This window comes from Hypanus sabinus, chromosome 18 (genome assembly GCF_030144855.1).
Source record: "Hypanus sabinus isolate sHypSab1 chromosome 18, sHypSab1.hap1, whole genome shotgun sequence".
In the NCBI taxonomy this organism is placed as follows: Eukaryota; Metazoa; Chordata; class Chondrichthyes; order Myliobatiformes; family Dasyatidae; genus Hypanus; species Hypanus sabinus.
The window spans coordinates 22,438,306-22,461,488 of NC_082723.1; the positions used below are offsets into that span (position 1 = coordinate 22,438,306).

Here is a 23,183-nt window from a genome sequence, read left to right on the forward strand (position 1 = left end):
TTTTCTTCTATTAGGTCACCCCTCTGGCTCCAGGGCTTCAGAGAAAACAACCGTAGTGTCAGCCCAGAAACAACTGATGGATAATGGAGCCCCAGGTCTTTGGACTCATGGTGATAAGACTGGGCAAAGCTGATGGTCACCAGGTGGACTATTTGACAGCTTACCTACATAAGATGCATTCCAGTTCATAGAGTATCACAACCAGGGATGATCTTTGCACGTGATATATGCGTTGGATCTGGAGATGCTGATCCAGAAATTTCTTGGCAGTTAAGAATGAGGCAGAAATCTCGGTGATTACGGTATATTAAGTGTTACTAGAACAAAGAATGGAAAAAACAAAGATAAAACTATCTCAGGTAAAGGACATTCCTCATGAAATAGTCAGGTTCAACACAGGCTGCAGAGGAGCTTCTAGAAAAGTACAGAATTAGATATGGTACAATTACTAAAAATTCACTGCACAATTGCACAGGTATAGATCAACAGGCACAAAATGCTGGAGGAACTCAGCAGGTCAGGCAACACCAATGGAGAGGATAAAGTGGTTGTTATTTCAGGCTGAGGCCCCTCATCAGGACTGGGAAGGAAGGGGGAGGAAGCCAGAATAAGAAGGTGGGAGGCAGATGGAGAGGAGAACAGGCTGGTGGGTGTTAGGTGAAAGAAGGGAAGGAGAAGGTGGATGGTTGGGGGAGGAGTGAAGCTGGGAGATGATCGGTTGAAATGATCACAAGACTATAAGGTATAGGAGCAAAATTAGGCCATTTGGCCCATTGAGTCTGCTCTACCATTTCATCATGAGAGGATCACTTTCCAATCTCCTGCCTTCTCCCCATATCCCTTAATGCCCTGACCAATCAAGAATCTATCAACCTCTGCCTTAAATTTACATACAGACTTGACCTCCACAGCCACCTGTGGAAAAGAATTCCTCAGATTCACCACCCTCTGGCTAAAGATATTTCTCATCTCCATTCCAAGAGGATGCCCCTCTATTCTGCGACTGTGTCTTCTGGTCTTAGACTCTCCCACCATAGAAAACATTCTCTCCACATCCACTTTATCAACGCCTTTCATCATGCAAAAGGATTCAATAAGGTCACCCTTCATACATCTGAATTCTAGTGAATACAGGCCTACAGCCACCAAATACTCTTCAAATGACAAGCCATTCAATCCTGGAACCTATTTGTGAATCTCCTTTGAACCCTCTCCAGTTTCAGCACATCCTTTCTAAGATAAGGGGCCCAAACTGCTCACAATACTCCAAGTGAGGCCTCACTAGTGCTTAATAAAGTCTCAACATTACATCCTTGCTTTTATATTCTATTAGTCTTGAAATATTGCATTTGCCTTCCTCACCATAGACTCAACCTGCAAACTAACCATTAGGGAATCCTGCACAAGAATTCCCAAGTCTCCAACTCTCAGTTTTTGCGTTTTCTCTCCATTTAGAAAATAGTAAACCCTTTTATTTCTTCTTCCTAAGTGCATGACCATTAACTTCTCTACACTGTATTCCATCTGCCATTCCTTTGCCCATTCTCTTAATCTGTCTAAGTCCTTCTGTGGCCTCTCTACTTCCACAAACTACCTGCCCCTCCACCCATCTTCATACCACCTGCATACTTTGGAACAAAGCCATAAGTTCCATCCTCCAAATCACTTACATAAATGTAAAAAGAATCGGTCTCAACACAGGCCCCCACGGAACAGCATTAGTCACTGGCAGCCAACCAGAAAAGGCTCCCTTTATTCCCACTCTGTGCCTCCTGCCAATCAGCCACTGCTTTATCCATGCTAGAATCTTTCCTGTAATACCAAGTACACAAATGTCACTCAATTCTCCTTTGTCTATTCTGCTTGTTACTTCTTCAAAGAATTCTATCAGATTTTTCAGGCAAGATTTTCCCTTGAGGAAACCATGCTGACTACGGCCTATTTTATCAAGTGCCTCCAAGTACCCTGAGACCTCATCCTTAATAATCAACAACATCTTCCCAACCATTGAGATCAGATAACTGGCCTACAGTTTCCTTTCCTCTGCCTCTCTCCCTTCTTGAAGAGTGCAATGACATCTCCATTTCCTCCAGAACCTTTCCAGAATCTAGTGATTCTGAAAAGATCATTATTAATGCCTCCACATTCTCTTCAGCCACTTCTTTCAAAGCTCTGGGACATACAACATCTGGTCCACATGACTTACTTACCCTCAGACCTTTCAGTTTCCCAAAAACCTCTCTCTAGTTATGGTAACTTTGCATACTTCCCCCTGAAAGCTGGAACTTCTACCATACCGCTAGTGGCTTTCACAATGATGACTAATGCAAAATACTTATTCAGTTTATCCACCATTTCCTTGTCCCCCATTACTGCATCTCCAATATTGTTTCCCGGTGGTCCAATATTCACTCTCACCTCTTTTTTTTACATTTTATGTATCAGAAGAAACCTTTGGTGTACTCTTTAATGTTGATGGCTGGCTTAATTTTATATTCCATCTTTACCTTCTTAATGACTTTTTAGTTGCCTTTTGTTGGTTTTTAAAAGTTTCCCAATCCTCTAACTGCCCACTATTTTTTGCTCTATTATATGCCCTCTGTTTGGCTTTTATATTGGCTGTGACTTCTCTTGTTAGCCATGGTTGTGTCATCATTCCTTTAGAATACTTCTTTCTCTTTGGGATGTATATATGCTGTGCCATCCTAATTGCTTCTAGAAATTCTGGCCATTGTTGTTCTGCCAACATCCCTGCCAGTGTTCTTTTCCAATCAATTCTGGCCAACTCCTCTCATGCCTCTGTAATTCCCTTCAATCCACTGTAATGCTGATACATTTGACTTTAGCTTCTCCTCCTCAAAGTTCAGAGTGAATTTGATCATATTATGATCACTTTCCCCTACAGGTTCTTTTACCTTAAGCTCTCTGATCAATTCTGGTTCATTGCATAGCACTCAATCCAGAATAGCTGATCCCTTAGGGGCTCAATCACCTTCCTGGGAATCCAACACCAATCTGATTTTCCCAATCTCCCCGCATATAGAAATCTCCCATGACTCTTTTAACATTGCCCTTTTGACATTCATTTTCTATTTCCTGTTGTAATTTGTAGACCACAGCCTTATGACTGTTTGGGGGTCTGTATACCATTCCCATCGAGGTCTTTTCACCCTTGCAGTTCCTTAGCACTATTGACAACACTTTAACACCTTCTGACCCTATGTCACCAATTTCTAATGATTTGATTTCATTTTCTACCAACAAAACAATGCTTCTCCCTTTGCCTTCTTGCCCGTTTCTTTGGACGTTAAGCTCCCAGCGATAATCTTCTTTCAGCCACGATTCAGAGATGCCTACAACACTATACCTCCCAATCTGCAACTGTGCTGCAAGTTCATCCACCTTATTCCATATACTGTCACTTTCAGATACAACACCTTCTGTCCTGTATTCACCCTTTTCGATTTTGTCTACCTTTTACATTTTAACTCATTCTGTTGACTGCAATCTTGTCCTATCAACAGCTTTTCCTCACTACACATCGCCTCGTTGTAAACCAGCTACCTCATCTTCAGCACTGTCTTCCGCCTTTCCTACAGACAGACAGACAGACATACTTTATTGATCCCGAGGGAAATTGGGTTTTGTTACAATCGCACCAACCAAGAATAGTGTAGAGATATAGCAATATAAAACAATATATATATAGCAAATAATTAAATAATAATAAGTAAATTATTCCAAGTGGAAATAAGTCCAGGACCAGCCTATTGGCTCAGGGTGTCTGACACTCTGAGGGAGGAGTTGTAAAGTTTGATGGTCACAGGCAGGAATGATTTCCTATGATGCTACGATACATCTTGTATTGAAATGTACATAACATAGGACAATACTCGCAACACACTCAACCTTTTGATTCCTAATTTTGTCTGAAGTCTTACCAACATCTGCCTCCACAACCTCTCCACTAACTGTAAAGGTAAAGGGCTGAAGAAGAAGGAATCTGATAGGATAAGAGAGTGGACTTTTTGTTGGATTTTGAGATATTGATCAAGAAGGTTCTTCAGAAGAATGAGGCGTGAAACTTGTTGGTCGTGGCGTATTATTAAGTGTTAGTAGAACACAGAACAGTCAAAGAACAAAGAAGTACAGGTGTCCCCCGCTTTACGAATATTTTCTTCACGCCACTTTGCTTTTACAAAAGACCTACATTAGTAATATGTTTTTGCATTACAAACAGGATTTTTGCTTTTATGAAAATTTTTCCCATATAAATTAATGGTTCTTTGCTTTACGCCTTTTTGACTTAAGAAAAGTTTCATAGGAACGCTCTGCCTTTGTAAAGGGAGGGGGAAACACTTGTATTGGTCATCTTATGCTAAAAACTAGCTAGCTCAGATAAAGGACATTCCATTGATTTGTGGAAACCTATGAAGCAGCCACTTCAGTGGTGTGACATAGGCTGCAGGGAGAAAATTGTAAAATCAGCTATACCACAATTACAGACATCTCCCTGAGCAATTACGCACATACAAGGTGATTATATAAAAATTATAAGAAATAATTATATTAAATTATTTATTTTTTAATAATTATAATTATAAAAATTAATTATATAAAACTTATCATATAAACAAAATTAGTTGTATAAAATATATACATTAATTATTACATAGGTTATAATAATTATAAGGAAGTGGTAGGAAGTTAAATAAAAAGAAAAATACAAGCAATGTAGCAATTCTACAGCCTAATCGAACAGATTTGAGTTATAGCCCTGAAATATTGCTGCAACTTCAGATTCTTTCCATGCCCCCATATGGAAAATGAATATATCCCCTCTCAAGTCACCTCAGATACTGATAATGCTGAACGACGCCAATGTGTTTAGACACGTCCTCATCTCAGATTCACTCCTTTCACAGATCACTGAGACAGCCCCTGTCAGATTGCTGCAGTTACAATTCTGTGTTGCAGACATGGGAAAATCTCTAAGGAGTCCATGCAATTTGAATTTCTTTTCCCCATAGATTGCTATTCAAAATTTTACCACCACTCAGCCCTTGATGCAAACTCATGTGTGTGATCCATTGTCACACGGGTTTCGATTTGAGGTGTATGCTCCCAAATGACGCTATGTGTGCCTTAGGCCAGACTGAACAGTAGACAGTAAAGGAAGAATTTCACTTTACGTTGGTTTCATTCGACTTAAACAATGAGTGGCAACTATATGCTGTGGTGCTGAGATGTGTGGATGTCTGTGTACAAGAATCACAGAAAGCTAATAGGCAGGTACCCTCTCTTCTTCTGTTCCCTATTCCGGCTCCTTTCTCACTCATCACCTCTCCGTGGGTCCCCTCCTCCTTCACTTTCTCCCATGGTCCACTCTCCTCTCCTATCAGATTCCTTCCTCTCCAGCCCCCTGGATCCCTCCTCCTTCCCTTTCTCCCACGGTCCACTCTCCTCTCCTGTCAGATTCCTTCCTCTCCAGCCCTTTACCATTCCCACCCATCACCTCCCCCTGGTGTCCCTCCTCCTTCCCTTTCTCCCATGGTCCACTCTCCTCTCCTATCAGATTCCTTCTTCTCCAGCCCTTTACCTCTTCCACCTCCTACCTGCTCACTTCATCCCTCCTGCCCACCCACCTACATAACCCCTCTCCTGGCTTCACCTACCACCTCCTAGCTTGTACTCCTTCCCCTCCTGCACATTCTTATTCTAGCTTCTGCTCCCTTCCTTTCTGGTACCGATGAAGGGTCTCAGCTCAAAATGTCAACTGCCCACAGATACTGCCTGATCTGCTGAGTTGCTCCAGCATTTTGTATGTGCTACTCTGAAGTAATTAGGAAGATAAATAGCGTTGGCCATTTCACAGAGGATTTAGAGTTCAATATTGTTACAATGGAAACGAGCATTGGTGAGACCATAGTGGCAGTATGAATCCAGATGAAGGGTCCCGACCAGGTTGTCGACTGTCAATAGACAATAGACAATAGGTGCAGAAGTAGACCATTCAGCCCTTCGAGCCTGCAATGCCATTTTGAGATCATGGTTGATCAATTACTATCAATACCCGGTTCCTGCCTTGTCCCCATATCCCTTGATTCTCCTATCCATAAGATACCTATCTAGCTCCTTCTTGAAAGCATCCAGAGAATTGGCCTCCACTGCCTTCCGAGGCAGTGCATTCCAGACCCCCACAACTCTCTGGGAGAAGAAGTTTTTCCTTAACTCTGTCCTAAATGACCTACCCCTTATTCTCAAACCATGCCCTCTGGTACTGGACTCTCCCAGCAACTGGAACATATTTCCTGCCACTATCTTGTCCAATCCCTTAATAATCTTAAATGTTTCAATCAAATCCCCTCTCAACCTCCTTAATTCCAGCGTGTACAAGCCCAGTCTCTCTAACCTCTCTGCGTAAGACAGTCCAGACATCCCAGGAATTAACCTCGTGAATCTACGCTGCACTTCCTCTACAGCCAGGATGTCCTTCCTTAACCCTGGAGACCAAAACTGTACACTATACTCCAGTTGTGGTCTCACCAGGGCCCTGTACAAATGCAAGAGGATTTCCTTGCTCTTGTACTCAATTCCCTTTGTAATAAAGGCCAACATTCCATTAGCCTTCTTCACTGCCTGCTGCACTTGCTCATTCACCTTCAGTGACTGATGAACAAGGACTCCTAGATCTCTTTGTATTTCTCCCTTACCTAACTCTACACCATTCAGATAATAATCTGCCTTCTTGTTCTTACTCCATTCCTTCATCAGATGCTGCCTGATTCGCTAAGTTCTTCCATCATTTTGATTTTTGCTGGGAGTATCATGCACTGTTTAAAACTCATTACCTGCATTGGAACCAGTTCACGTGATTTTATGCAGGTCACCCCTCAATCTCCTATATTTGAAGGTATGCAGTCCTCATGCGACCAGCTTCTTGACATAAGGTCAAGTCCTCGAGTCCTGGTGGCATCCCGTGAATCACCTCCGCACTAGCTCCAGCCCTGCTGGCTTTTATTGTTTGCACAAGTCGTTTTTTACCTCTCTCTCGGCACTTTGGGTGCTTGTTGGATTCTTTTTTAATGGGTTCTTTTGGGTTTCTTGTTTTGTGGCTGCCTGTAGGGAGATGAATCTCCAGTTTGTATGACATATATATACTTTGATAATGTACTTTGAAATTTGATAATGTCTTTAATCTAACAGGATGAACAAGATTGTACACGACCCCAGGTGCTGCCTGGACTCTAGACCTTGTGTTATAGGGAGAAGTTGGCCTGGAATGTGTTTCTTGGAAGGTAAGAGGCTGACCAGCAGCCATGTGTAAAATCATAGGTGGATACAGATAGTCTATATTCCAGGAATGTGGAAATTAAAACGAGAAGACATACAAGCAACACACACAAAATGCTGGAGGAACTCAGCAGGCCAGGCAGCATCCACGGAAAAGAGTACTGTTTTGTTTCGGGCCGAAACCCTTCAGCTGGACATAAAGACATAGCACATAATGATGATGATGATGACGACGATTGGAGAATGAGGGGTAATTTTACGGAAGTGTGTAGAATATTGAGGGGCACAGATAGGGTCAACACACAGTCTTTTTCCCAGGGTGGGGGACTCAAGAACTAGAGGGTTCTTGTGAGAGGGAAGAAATTTAATAAGGACTCTTTCACATGGAGGGAGAATCTGTATTTGGAATGAGCTGCCAACAGAGGTGGTTGAAGGTTGTACATTTAATATTTCAGTAATATTTGAATAATTTTGTATACATATTGTTTGATTAAGCGTCCTTGTTCATTTAATTAATTATGAGTGATACACATAAATACGTGAACTGCATTTGTCATCACACTATCACATGATAGCTGTGCGCCTCGCTTAAAGTAAACTCAAATTTAGATTTTGGACTCCCGAGTCTTCCTTTGAATTAGCTTAATGTTTTGAAATTACGAAACAGAATGGAAGGTACAATAGCAAAACTTAAAAGACATTTGGATAGGTACATGGGTGGGAAAGGTTCAGAGGGTCATGTGCCAAACATGGCCAGATGGGACGAGTTCAGCTGGGCACCTTGGACAGCAAAGACGAGTCAGGCAGAAGGCCTGCTTCCATGTGTCAGATTATCCCAAGGTGCTTTACTGCAGTTATACTTTTGAAATGTAGGCAAAGCTATGTAATTGAAATAGTTTAAATTTAAATTCTACATTGGCAGATTTCAGTCTCATGCCCCCACATCTTCATTATCAGAGTCTGAATTATCAATCCAGAAGCGTTTGCTTCCTCACATTTGGGCAGACGACCAAAAACCTGGTCAAAGGAGAAGAGGACACAGTTGCATAATGGTTTGCACAACGCTATTACAGCTAGGGGGGCGTAAGAATTCGGAGTTCACTACTGCTGCCTCGTGACTGCACGGGATTCTCTGGGTGCTCTGGTTTCCTCCCACAGTCCAAAGGCATACCGGTTAATTGGCTAACTATTGTAAATTGACCTCTGATTAGGCTAAGGTTAAAGAGGTGGGTTGCTGGGCGGTGTGACCAGTTGGGCTAGAAGGGCTTGTTCCATGCAGTATTTCTAAATAAGTAAATAAATAAATAGATAGGTAAATAATGCTATCTTGGATGGAGAGGATGGCCACAAGATTTAGTATAGAATGTCAGAGATCATATTCTAAAAGGCTGAAGTTAAGTTTACTGCTCTTCCCTCTCTACGTGGAGAGATTTTGGACTGGACACAGGTTGCAATGGTTCACTATTCACCATCAACCCCTCTGGTAAGCTGGACCAGTGTCAGTAACTTACTTCACACCAATTTAATATTCATGGACCATCAATCCCACCCTTAGACAGTCTGAACACCTTCTGACCAGTGAACGAGAGGGAGCCAAAGATTCCCTAGCCTTTGCCTGTAGAACTTATAAAATTAATCATCGTTATTGACAGGGGACGTGCTTCAGTTGATTTGCCCAGTTTGTATTTTGCTGCACACATCTTCTAGAATCACCCACATGTACTTCAAACCTCAAAGCAATCTTTCATTCGGAAGAAAAACAAAGCATCAATCTCCATTTTTCATTTTCAACAAATGACACAGGAGAGGAGCTGAGAAGCAAAGTGAGGTTTATTTGATTGCAGGAAGAAAGGGATGAAAGACTTTGATTCTGAACGGCAGACTTAAAAAACATTAATGCGTGAATAAGGCTTCAAAAGAGTGGAGACAAGCATTGAGTGACGCTGTTTCATCGCTTGGAAAAGTCATAGCTTGCATTATTATTTGGAAGCTGCCATATACGCTTTGTGTAGCAGTCTCGTACACAGTGTGAAGGGTGCATTACTTCTAATGACACCTTGATAGGCAGGCCACTCTACATCACAGCAGGGTAGCACAGTAGCATGGTGGCTAGCACAACAGTTTACAGCACCAGCGACCCAGGGTTCAATTCCCACCACTGTCTGTAAGGAATTTGTACGTTCTCCCCTTGACCACGTGGGTTTCCTCCGGGTGCTCTGGTTTCCTCCCACAGTCCAAAGATGTACCAGTGGGTAGGTTAATTGGTCTTTGTAAATTGTCCTGTGATTAGCCTAGGGTTAAATTGGGGGTTGCTGGGCAATGTGGTGTGAAAGGCCTGTTCTGTGCACTAGCTCAATAAATAGATAAATAGAAAGATAAATAAATGTGTTTGCAATATAAAACATTTTTACTAGGGTGGCAGGGTGGAGGTATGTCTACCAAAGGAGATGTAAGGCACTGCTTCCCTCCGCTGGCCTGCACGTCACCTCAGGCAAGGTGTAGCACCTGCTTAGCACCACCGCGCATGATCAGGGTCACGTGAAGTCACGGGAGCAGGTGGTGGATGGTCGTATGAGCAGCCGGGGCACATCACAAGTCCTGGTTACGTGACCACCGACGCCAGGCAGCCAATCTTTGAAGCGTGTTGATTATGGCTGGGGTCACCCTTCCTGCTGCCCAGAAGAAGTCAATGGCAAACCACTTCTATAGACATGGGTGATCATGGGAAGACCACGATCATCTACGTCATATGACACGGCACATACCAAAAGAACAAATATAATTTATTATATTAGATGTTATTTCATCATATAATTCAGCTAGGAAATCTCACTGCTTTACAAGATGGAATTGCTTTGAGTTTCATTCATGAACTGGCTCTTAAGAACATAATTTTAAAAACAGTGTGAATTCTCATTACTGTAAAAACCTGTTACAGCAAAATTCCAATTTTTAGGCCATCCAAACAGAAGTCTTGTTAGCAGGAAATGAGCTTAAATCAGCAAAAGAAAAATTAATTTCCTGTTGAGTTTTTGATTACAAACTCTTAGCAAATTATTCAAAATTTGTCACAAATGTGAAGTTTTTCAGTTCTGGGTTAACAAGCTCTCAATATCTTTAATTTTTCCCACTAAGTGGGACAGATATTAACGTGCCAGTGATCCAGGTTCAATTCCCACCCCTGCATGCACCAATTTGTACGTTCTCCCCGTGACAATATGGGTTTCCTCTGGGTGTTCCAGTTTCCTCCCACAGTCCAAAGGCCTGCAGGTTAGGAGGTGAATTGGTCACATGGTGAACTGGTCAGATGGGTGTAATTGGTCACATGGGTATAACTGGTCACATGGGTGTAATTGGACACATGGGTATAACTGGTCACATGGGTGTAATTGGTCACATGGGTATAACTGGTCATATGGGTGTAATTGGACACATGGTTGTGACTGGTCACATGGGTGTAATAGGGCAGCATGGGTTGTTGGCCTGGAACTTGTGAAGTATCTCAGAATAAAATGAAATAAAATAGCTTATGAAATTAAAAAAATGCAGGTCATAGAAATCTAAAATAAAAACAGACAATGCTGGAAATATAAACACGAGAAAGTCTGCAGATGCTGGAAATCCAGAGCAACACACACAAAATGCTGGAGGAACTCAGCATCTACGGAAAGGGATAAACAGTTGATGCTTCAGGCTGAGACCCTTCACCAGGACTGAGAAGGAAAGGGGACCATGCCAGAGTTAAGAGTTGGGGTATGTTGCAGATGGAGCACAGGTGCTCGAGGAAGTGGAGACAAACTGTCAACCGACATCTTTTATAAACCTACTCGTTTCCACGGTTATCAAAGTGCTCTTCACTTTTCTCAGTTTCTCCACCTACGCCACATCTGTTCCCAGGGCAGATTCCATTCCAGAACATCAGCGATGTCCTCCTTCTTCAAAGAATGGGGTTTCCCTTCCTCTAGTATGGATGCTGCCCTCAGCCACACCTCCTCCCTTTCCTGAACATCCACACACTCCATTTTCCCACAGCCTAGTGATAGAGTTTCCCTTGCCTTTACCTACCACCCCATCAACACAGCATGCTCCGCAACTTCTGCCATCTCCGAGGGGATCCCACCACTAAACATATCCACAGGAATTGCTCCCTCTGTAACTTCCTTGTCCATTCATCCCTCCCCACTAATCTCCCTGCAAGCAGCCTATATCCTACTCCTGCCCATACACCTCCTCCCTCTCTTCCATTCAGAGCCCCAGGCACTCCTTCCAGGTGAGACGACACTTCATATGCGTATCCGCTGGGGCTGTCTACTGTGTTCAGGTGCTTCCGAAGCCGCCGCCTTTACACTGGTGAGGCCTGTTGTAGATTGGGGGACCGCTTTGTCAAGCACCTCCGTTCCATCTGCCACAAGCGGGACTCCCAGCGGTCAAACGTTTTAGTCCCCAATCCTCTTCCGACATGTCGGTCTATTGCCTCCTCTTGCGCCAAGATGAGGCCACCCTCAGGGTGGAGGAACCACACCTTTTATTCCGCCTTGGTAGCCTCCAACCTGATGACATGAATATCAAGTTCTCCTTGGGGTAAAAATTTCCACCCCCTCCCCTCCCCTCTTCCTCTATTCCCCACTCCGACCTTTTACCTCTTCTCGCCTGTCTGTCACCTCCCCCTAAGTCTCCTCTTCCTTCCCTTTCTCCTATGGTCCACTCTCTTATCCTTCCTCTTGACCTTTCTCACTCACCTGGCTTCTCCAATCTCCTTCCAACTAGTGTCCCTCCCCTCCCCCCACCTTTTTTTTATTCTGGTGTCCTCCCCTTCAAAGGTCCCAAACGTCAACTCTTTACTCTTTTCCTGGCCTGCTGAGTTTGTGTATGTCGCAAACAGAATCTCGAAACAGCTTTTGGCTGTAGCTCACGTTTCCAGATCAGGTTTCCGGGTGAGAGGCTTAACCTCTGTCTGCTGGAACGTCGTGTGCATACTTTGTCAGTCAGAGGGGCACAAAATACTGAAGGAGGTTAACCTGAGCTGAATGCAAAGACTTGTGGCCCAGTAGTGCAACCAGCACAGGTATGAGGCAAAGTGTCCACCTCAGTGGGTGAGGAGGTGAGGGTAAGTTGAACGGAGGGAGGATAGTTGAAAGTTTCCTCTCCAAAATGGAGCTGGGGATGCAGCAGCTCCATTTTGTATGCTTTGCTGCCAATTTCTAACACTACTATGGTGATTGCAATCTGCAGCCTGTGATATCCCTTTAAGGAACATACCTTTGAACCATCTAAACAAACGAGCGATTTTACGATCTCCTGAAGGATTCGGCAGACATTAAGTCTCAGGAATGCAGGTGCGCAACGTTGAAGTGGATGAAGTATGGCCGGCGTCACCAGAAGGGACGACTAAGGCGGAATTCAAGCGAGATTAAAGAGTCGAGGCCTGAGAGTGGAAAACAAACCAGAGTCCTGCCCCTCTACTGTGTACCAGCCAAGATTCCTTCCCTGAACCCATCCCATCTGCCCACCTTTGACCATCTCCTTCTCTTCCCGCTGCTACCATTTGGTGGGAGGTGCAGGAGTTTTGGGTCAGATTTGGGAGTGCTGGTTTCCCCGCAGCCATCTTGCACTGGCATCACTTGCCTCCGCACTGAACTGACCCCACAGCCAGTGAACTTTTGGAGTCTCTGCAGCTCACATTCTCAGAATTATTCGCTGACTTCTTAACTATTTGCATGACCTGTCCTCTTTGCACATTGGATGGTTGTTGGTCTTTCTTGTGTTGTGTATTTTCATGGATTCCATCATACTTCCTGGTATTCATGTGGGTGCCAGTAAGAAAATGAATCTTCAAGTTGCTATGAAATACATAGTTTGAGAATAAATGTAGTTTGAACTCTGAACTTTAAAAGTGTTTCTGGATGGCTTTGGTCACCCTCCTAGACAATAATAAAAAATATTTTAAACCTGCATCGTTATGCAAAGAACCTTCAATAATGAAAGCACATCAATGGAGCAGTTAGAAACAAAGAACAGCACAGGGACAGGAATTTCAGCACACAGTATCTGTACCAACCAATCGAAACTAAAACACTTTCTATATCCCTCCATTCCCAGCCTGTCCATGCTTCCATCCAAGGGGCAGCTCGAGTATGTAGCAGTTGTATCACAACTGTCGTGCCAGCGAGCCAGGTTCAGTTCTGTAAGGAGTATCTATGTTCTCCCCAAGACCATACGAGGTTTCTTCAGTTTCCTCGCACATTCCAAAGACGTCTGGGTTAGTGGGTTAATTGGTCACATGGCTGTAATTGGACAGTGCGGGCTCATTGGGCCAGAAGCGCCTGTTACTGTGCTGTATCTCTCTATATGGTCGGGGGTGCTTCAGCAAAGAACGCTTTGCCCAGTGGGCTAGCCATGCTACACGAGCTGAACTAAACTGAACACCTGATACTCTATGTGCTGTCTGCTTGCTTTCTGCCGTTTGCGCAATGTGTTCTTTCCTTTCACGCGTTGGGTGTTTGATGTTTTCTTGAGTGGGGTTCCATGGTGTTACTTTGTTTTATGGCTGCCTGCAGGAGGACGAATCTCTGAATCTCTGTCTAAATACTTTGATAATAAATGTACGTCATATCTTTGGATCTTTTAAAAATGAATAGTTGCCTCTGAGCGATTGCTATCGTGACTGCTTCCACTGTTGCCCCTGGCAACGTGTTCCAGGCAGCTACCACTTTCTATATAACACTTTACTTGTGAATCTCCCTTGCACTTTCTCCCTCATATTTTAAAGGCATATCCTCCAGCTACTGACATTTCTACCTGAGACTCAGGAGGCCTTACATGCCCAAGGCCCCAAGTTCACTGCACTATTTACTAATCTTTTCTAACGACCTGTTCCTCTTTCTGAGGCCTGGTTGCCACTGAGTTCTTCAAACTTATGGACTGGTTGTAGCAGCAAGACCTCAGTTTACATGGTCCGTAGACTGCAAAATTTATTGTGGGGAAACAGAAGGTGAGGAGCAAATCAAGATTGATTTAATCCTGTGTAAATGGCTTTTCCATTCGTACTTCCTTTACATTGGGGAAGGTTTCTTTCCCTGTCTCCCTTTCTATCCATCTTGGTTTACTATGGCTACAATGTCTTGCTCAGGTGGTGGTGTGGAGATACATCTCTACCAAAGGAGGTGTAAGATGCTTCTTCCCTCCACTAGCCTACAGGTCTCTCTTGGGCAAGGTGTAGCACCTGCTTAGCCCCCGATCAGGGTCATGTGAAGCCATGGGAGCAGGTGGTGGATGGTCCTATGAGCAGCTAATGCACATCACAAGTCCTAGTTATGGGACCACTGACACCAGGCAGACAATCTCTGAAGAGTATTGATAATGGTTGGGGCCCCCATCTTGTAAAGACACTGCCCAGAAGGCAGCAATAGCAAGCCACTTCTGTAGAAAAAATTGCCAAGAACAATCATGGTTGTAAAGACCGTGATCACCCACATCATACGGCGTGGCACGTGATGTCGATGATGATGATGACAATGTCTTGACAAGAGAGATTATTTGTTGAATGCACATCAAAACATGCAGGTTTTGCATCAAATCAAATCAACCAGGAGTGTGCTGAGGGCAGCTCACAATTGCACAAAGCTTCTGGTGCCAACATTGCCCACAACTTACTAACCCTAACCGTACGTCTTTGGACTGTGGGAAGGAACTGGAGTACCCAGAGGAAACCAATAGGGTCATGGGGAAAATGGACAATCTCCTCAGTCTATGGAAGAAATTGAACTCCAATCTTCGGCAGCTGCTCTAAACAGCTCTGTTACCATGCAACCCATTTCACAGAATGAGATCCAAATGGCCTTGGTGGGTTCTCCCAAAGTTTCTTTCCACGATGCTTTCATAGAATAGTTATAACTTTCACTAAAAGAAGTTTCTTGGACAGATCTGCACATCACTTGTCTCAGAGTCCTTGTGGAGGGACCTTGCAATAAGCATCGAAGAACAAGTTTATGGCAGATATTGGGAGGGTAAGAGACACACAGGCATGGAACACTGCAGCACAGAAACAGGCTCTTCAGCCCACCTAGTCTGTGCCACCCTGTTTTTCTGCCTCATCCTGTCTATCTACCTTTGGACCACAGTCCTCCATAACCTTCCCTTCCATGTACTTTTCCAAACTTCACCTAAATGTTACAACTGAACTCACTCCTACCACTTCCACTGGCAGTCCGATCCACACTCCACCCTCTGAGTGAAGAAGTTCCCCCTTAAATATTTCACCTTTCACCCTTAATCCATGACCTTTAATTCTGATCCCACCTAACCTGTGGGAAAAAAATTCCTGCAAACATTCACCCTACCTGTACCCTCATCAATGTTTGCTCTCATTTGTGGTGGCCAGTGAGCACAAAAAGATTGTGCTGTGCAATTTTTTTACCCAGTGACAACAACATGTGCTCATTGAGTAATTTCTTCGATAAAAACAGTATAAATAAGCCAGTTCTAAAATGCACAGATGAACTCCTTGTTGTCAACACTATCTGTATCAGAAACCAGAAAGGGAAATGTGATTGTGTACGATTGTGAAATATACTTAACATGCCAATGAAGTAGCAAATGATGTGTACATGCTCACACATGCGCCCCTTAGACGGAATTTTGTAGACCTTGATAAGATCTCCTCTCATTCTCCTGTGCCCCAGGACATGAAGTCCTAACCTATTCAACCTTTCCCTGTAACTCAGGTCAAGTCCCAGCAACGTGCTTGTAAATTTTGTCTGCACTCTTTCAAATTTATTGATATAGTTTCCCTTCTTTCAATTCTAAACCAGACTGCTTCCGTACAAAGAGTAAATACTGAATAAAATATAGTAAGGACAAAAACTGGTGATTAAAATTAAACATTTTTCGTGATGCATTTTAGTCCTAAATGGACATGGAACAGAACAGCAGAGTGGAAGAACTCAACACTAGAGGGATTGTTGGGGTTCCTGGACAGGATCCACATCGACCATCGTTCCAGGACACAGGTCAAAGGTGGACGTATGGAGTTTGGTCAGAGGGAGACTGAAGAGTGAGATAGGAGTCAGGGTCTGGCCAGCCTCCACCTTTGCCAGACTTCATTCTTACAAGTACTGTGCAGAAGTCTTACCACATATATAGGCAGGGTGCCTGAGACTTTTGCATGGCACTGTATAAATAGGAAGGTGGTCGGGGAACAGATATAAGTGTACTATACTTAGCTCTGTATTACCTCAGGAGTATTAAATGTTATTTGGCAACTAGAAAGACATGGCATACAGGACAGTCTTAGGCACCCTAGCTCTATATATATGTGCTAAGACTTTTGCACAGTACTGTACATAGAATATAGCACAGCACAGTATAAGACTTGCAGACCACAATGTTTTGATAACTATAAGTTTGACTTACTATAAGATTAAGCTCCATTTTTCATTAAGCTTCATAGACCTCCATTTTTCTATCATCCATGTGCCTATCGAAGAGTTTTTTAAATGTCCCAAATGTGTGTGCCTCTACCACCACGCCTGGCAGGGCATTACCATTCTCTGTGTATAAAAGCCTACCTTTGACATCCCCCCCTATACATTCCCCCAAATTATGTCCCCTGGCATTAACCAGTTCCACCCTGGGAAAAGTTACAAGCAAGCCATGCTTGTTCTGACAAACTGAGATAGATACACGTCCATTCGTCCAGTGACCAGCGAAGCCGACATAAGTGTGATGGTACAGGGAGAAGCTTCCCCAGACAGAGCAGGCTAGCTCTGGGGATAAGAAGAAGATCCCTGTATACTGAGACCAGGAGAGGAAATTTCATCAATCAATTGGTGAACCTCTGGAGTTCTCTATTGCAGATGGTCCGAGAAACTCCGCCATTTTTTCAAATGTTGATTGGTAAATTTCTAGACCATTAAGCTATGAGGGGGCCAGGAGGCAAAGCGCAGGAAAATAATTTTGAGAGTTGCAGATGAGACATCATAGAACAGAACACAGCAGTACAGTTTAGGCCCTTCGACCCATGATGATGTGCTAACCTTTTAACCTATTTTAAGATTAATCTAACAGTTCTCTCCTCCATAGCTCTTCATCCATTCATCTACCTCTACCACCACTCTTGACAGGGTTTTACATTCACCTACCACTCCCTGTGTAAAAATCTACTTCTGACACCTCCCCTACAATCTCTTGCAATCACCTTAAAATTATACCCCTTTGCCTCAGTTCTCTGATGCAAGAGACATTACCTCCAGCTCACTCCATAACAACAAAAGACCTAAACCACCTTCGCTTACACAACTTCCTTTATTTTTTACTGACTATTTATAGTGCCCAAAAAAGATGGGAAGCAAATTAAAATGACAAATGAGTCCCTTGGGGGAAGAGAATGTTTTTTCTACCCAATTAATACTTCACTCCAGAGGCAGCGGATGATAGCTGCATTGACGTCAGTAAGATTTCACTGAGACCTCTAATGCTTAAATTCTTCCTTCCCAAAAGTCATGCTGACTTTTGCAAATTAGAAACACAGACATTTTCCTTTCAAGAGACTGACAGTGAGTTCGAGGATTGTTACCTAAAGACGGCACTGGAAAGTATCTGACCTCCTTCCTCCTCTCCCGTATGTCAGCAGCAGCTTTCCAAGGGTTTGTAGCTGTTCATCAACAGTCATTCTCTAAGCTACCTGTGTTACTTTTGGAGATTGAGGTGGGGGAAAGAGTGGAGGAGGAATCAGAGTCCTAGATACACACAACATGAAAAGAGGCCCTTCTGTCCAACTTAATTGGGGAAGGGCAAATTATGAGGCTATGAGGCTAGAACTTGCAGGTGTGAATTGGGATGATACTTATGCAGGGAAATGTACTATGGACACATGGTCAATGTTTAGGGATCTCTTGCAGGATGTTAGGGATAAATTTGTCCCAGTGAAGAAGACAAAGAACGGTAGGGTGAAGGAACCATGGGTGACAAGTGAGGTGGAAAATCTAGACGGGTGGAAGAAGGCAGCATACATGAGGTTTAGGAAGCAAGGATCAGATGGGTCTATTGAAGAATATAAGGTAGCAAGAAAGGAACTTAAGAAGGGGCTGAGAAGAGCACGGGGGGGGGGGCATGAGAAGGCCTTGGCGAGCAGGGTAAAGGAAAACCCCACGGCGTTCTTCAATTATGTGAAGAACGAAAGGATGACAGGAGTGAAGGTAGGACCGATTAGAGATAAAAGTGGGAAGATGTGCCTGGAGGCTGTGGAGGTGAGCAAGGTCTTCAATGAATACTTCTTTTCGGTATTCACCAATGAGAGGGAACTTGATGATGGTGAGGACAATATGAGTGAGGTTGATGTTCTAGAGCATGTAGATATTAAGGGAGAGGAGATGTTGGAGTTGTTAAAATACATTAGCTCAGCTAAGTCCCCAGGGCCTGACAGAATATTCCCCAGGCTGCTCCATGAGGTGAGGGAAGAGATTGCTGAGCCTCTGGCTATGATCTTTATGTCCTCGTTGTCCACAGGAATGGTACCAGAGGATTGGAGGAAGGCGAATGTTGTCCCCTTGTTCAAAAAAGGTAGTAGGGATAGTCCGGGTAATTATAGACCAGTGAGCCTTACGTCTGTGGTGGGAAAGCTGTTGGAAAAGATTCTTAGAGATAGGATCTATGGGCATTTAGAGAATCATGGTCTGATCAGGGACAGTCAGCATGGCTTTGTGAAGGGCAGATCGTGCCTAACAAGCCTGTTAGAGTTCTTTGAGGAAGTGACCAGGCATATAGATGAGGGTAGTGCAGTGGATGTGATCAACATGGATTTTAGTAAGGCATTTGACAAGGTTCCACACAGTAGGCTTATTCAGAAAGTCAGAAGGCATGGGATCCAGGGAAGTTTGGCCAGGTGGATTCAGAATTGGCTCGTCTGCAGAAGGCAGAGGGTTGTGGTGGAGGGAGTACATTCGGATTGGAGGGTTGTGACAAGTGGTGTCCCACAAGGATCTGTTCTGGGATTTTTATTAACAAACTGGATGTGGGGGTAAAAGGGTGGGATGGCAAGTTTGCAGATGACACAAAGGTTGGTGGTGTTGTAGATAGTGTAGAGGATTGTCAAAGATTGCAGAGAGACATAGATAGGATGCAGAAGTGGGCTGAGAAGTGGCAGATGGAGTTCAACCCAGAGAAGTGTGAGGTGGTACACTTTGAAAGGACAAACTCCAAGGCAGAGTACAAAGTAAATGGCAGGATACTTGGTAGTGTGGAGGAGCAGAGGGATTTGAAAGTTGCCTCACAGGTAGATAGGGTAGTTAAGAAAGCATATGGGGTTTTAGCTTTCATAAGTCAAGGAATAGAGTTTAAGAGTCGCGATGTAATGACGCAGCTCTATAAAACTCTGGTTAGGCCACACTTGGAGTACTGTGTCCAGTTTTGGTTGCCTCACTATAGGAAGGATGTGGAAGCATTGGAAAGGGTACCAGGATGCTGCCTGATTTAGAGAGTATGGATTATGATCAGAGATTAAGGGAGCAAGGGCTTTACTCTTTGGAGAGAAGGAGGATGACAGGAGACATGATAGAGGTGTACAAGATATTAAGAAGAATAGACAGAGTGGACAGCCAGCGCCTCTTCCCCAGGGCACCACTGCTCAGTACAAGAGGACATGGCTTTAAGGTAAGGGGAGTGAAGCTCAAGGGGGATATTAGAGGAAGGTTTTTCACGCAGAGAGTGGTTGGTGTGTGGAATGCACTGCCTGAGTCAGTGGTGGAGGCAGATACACTAGTGAAGTTTAAGAGATTACTAGACAGGTATATGGAGGAATTTAAGGTGGGGGTTAAATGGGAGGCAGGGTTTGAGGGTCGGCACAACATTGTGGGCAGAAGGGCCTGTACTGTGCTGTACTATTCTATGTTCTCTATGTAATCTGTGTATGACAATTACCCAGTAAGCAAGTCCCATCTGCCTTTGTTTGGCCCATAGACCGCTAAACCTCTCCTATCCAGTACCATAAGATAAAGGAGCAGAATTAGGCCAGTTGGCCCATTAAGTCCGCTCCCATTTAATCAAGGCTGATACATTTTTCCTCTCAGCCCCAATCTCCTCTCTTTTCCCTGTATCCCTTCATGCCCTGAGTAATCAAGAATCTATCAATCTCTGCCTTAAATGTACCCAATGACTTGACCTCCACAGCTGCCCGTGGCAATAAATCCCACAGATTCACTGCTCTCTGGCTAATGAAATTACTTCTCATCTCCATTCTAAAAGGATGTCCTTCTGTTCTGAGGCTGGTCCTCTGGTCTTAGCTTCCTCCTCCATTGGAAATATCCTCTCTACACCCACTTTATTGAGGCCTTATCACCATTTGATAGGTTTCAATGAGGTCACCCATCAATCTTCTGAATTCCAGTAACTAGAGGCCAAGAGCCATCAAACGCTCTTCATATGACAAGTCTTTCAATCCTGGACTTGTTTTCATAAACCTTCTTTGAAATACCTCCAACGTCAGCACATTCTTCCTCAGATAGGGGCCCAAAACTGCTCACAATACTCCAAGCGAGGCCTCAACAGTGCTTCTTAAAGCTTCAATATTACATTCTTGCTTCTATATTTCTAATTTTCTTGAAATGAGTGCTAAAAACGCATTTGCATTCCTCAAAACTGACTCACTCTGCAAATTAACCTTTAGGAAATCCTACACAATGACTCCCAAGTCCCCTTGTACCTCAAGTTTTTGAATTTTCTCTCCATTTAGGATATAGTCAATCCTAAAATTTCTTCTACCAAAGTGTATGTCTGTAGACTTCTCTACTTCCTCAAAACTACTTGCTCCTCCACTTATCTCCTCATTGTCTGCAAACTTTGCAACTAAGTAATCAACTCCATCATCCAAATCATTGACATATAACATAAAAAGAAGCAGTCCTAGCACAGATTCCTGTGGAACACTGGCAGCCAACCAGAAAAGGCTCCTTTTATTCCCACTCTTTGCCTCCTGTCAATCAGCTTCTGCATTATCCATGCTAGAATCTTTCCTGTAACTCCTTGAGCTCTTAACTTGTTTAGCAGCCTCATGTGTGGCACCTTGTCAAAGGCCTTCAGAAAATCCAAGTACACAACATCAACTGATTCTCCTTTGTCTATCCTGCTTGTTATTCCTTCAAAGAATTCCAACAGATTTGTCAGGCAAGATTTTCCCTTGAGGAAACCATGCAGACTATGCCCTACTTTATCCTGTGCCTTTAAGAACCCCAAAACATCCTTAACAATCGACTCCAGCATCTACCCTACCACTGAGATCAGACTAACTAACTAGCCTATAATTTCCTTTCTTCTGCCTTTCTTTTTTTGAAAAGTGGAATGACACTTGCAATTTTTCAGTCTTCTGAAACTATTCCAAAGTCCAGTGTTTCTTGATAGATCATTACTAATGCCTCCAAAATTTCTTCAGCCACCTTTTACACTGAGAAATCGTTCACTGAGGTGTATGCCATTGGGACCAGGTGGCTTATCTATCTTCAGACCTTTCAGATTTCCAAGAACCTTCTCCGTAGCAATGACAACTTCACACACTTCTGCCCTCTGACACTCTCAAACTTCCAGCACACTGAAGACTGATACCAAGTACTTATTCAGCTTGTCCGTCATTTCGTTGTCCTCCTTACTACCTCTCCAGCATCATCTTCCAGTGGTCCGATGTCTACTCTTGTCTCTCTTTTACACTTCATGTATCTGAAGAAACTTTTGGTGTTCTCCTTAATATTATTGACTAGCTTGCCTTCGTATTCCATCTCTTCCTGCTTCATGACTTTTTAAGTTGCCTTCTGTTGGTCTCTAAAAGCTTCCCAATGCTCTACCTTCTCACTCTGCAAAGCTGTATGCCCTCTCTTTGGCTTTTATGTTGGCTTTGGCTTCTCTTGTTAGACAGATGGCTTTTAAACATTGCTAATATGTGTCAAGCACTATTTTTGGCATCTCATTCCAAATATGCACCACCCTTTGGGTGCAGATATCGTTCTGATGTCCCTTTTAAATCTCTCACCCTTGATCTTCAAACTATGCCCTCTGATTTTTAGCACACACAACCCCCCTTGCCCCAACTGGGAAAAAGACTGTGCTGTCATCCTGTCTATGCCCCTTGTGATCATATATACCTCATTCAGGCTATCCCTCAATTTCCTGTGTTCCAAGGGAATGAAGACCTGGTTGATGCAATCTCTCCTCTCCTTGTAATTCAGGCCCCCGTGGACAGGCAACGTCCTGGTAAATCATTACTGCACTCTTTCTAGTTTCATAACACAGTGACCAAAACTATACGTAGTACTCCAAGTGTGGCCCCGCCAAAGTCTTACATAATTGCACATAACTTCTTGTCTCCTAACTCAGTGACCTTGACTGGTGACGGCCAACATGCTGAGTCTGGAGGGCTTAAGTTAGAAGGAAAGATTGACTAGGTTAGGAGTTCATTCCTTAGACTCCAGAAGATTACAGAAGATTTGATTGAGGTATACCAAATTATGAGGTGCATAGCTAGGGTAAATGGAGGCAGGCTTTTTCCACTGGGGGGGGCTATAACCAGAGGTCATGGGTTAAGGGTGAAAGGTGAAAAATTTAAGGGGAACGTTTTTGGGAAGCATTGGGATTATTAAACTTATTTAATAATCCCAATGCTTTTTAAAAAACAACATCCATATCCAGCTACCTTCACGAATTCTACAACTAAATCCCCAGGACTCTACAATCCCTGTAAAACCACACCCCTTACATCTTCACACATTTTGAACTTAATTCTCTTTCATTCATTTTGTAGATTTTAATTTCTAATATTGTGTATTGTTCTCCAACACCAATGGCTGAATAAACGATCGTCGGGTGCCTTCTGAAACCTAAATCATACAACGTCACGTGCCCCTGCCTGA

General features: G+C 43.5%; 1 protein-coding gene across 3 annotated transcripts in view; it reads right to left on the minus strand.

Annotated features, from left to right (window-relative positions):
* Positions 1 to 285: 285 nt before the first annotated feature.
* slc2a8 (solute carrier family 2 member 8) overlaps positions 286 to 23,183 on the minus strand; it is a 77,496-nt gene continuing 54,598 nt past the window's right edge. Inside the window, exon 11 of one of the 3 annotated variants that reach the window (XM_059993852.1) lies at positions 286 to 317. In XM_059993852.1, coding sequence (XP_059849835.1) covers positions 298 to 317 — 20 coding nt within the window. In that variant the 3' untranslated portion in view covers positions 286 to 297. Of the gene's footprint in view, positions 318 to 9,127; positions 10,034 to 12,098; positions 13,215 to 23,183 lie in introns of those variants that run through there. The other 2 variants (XM_059993848.1, XM_059993853.1) reach the window with 2 other exon arrangements.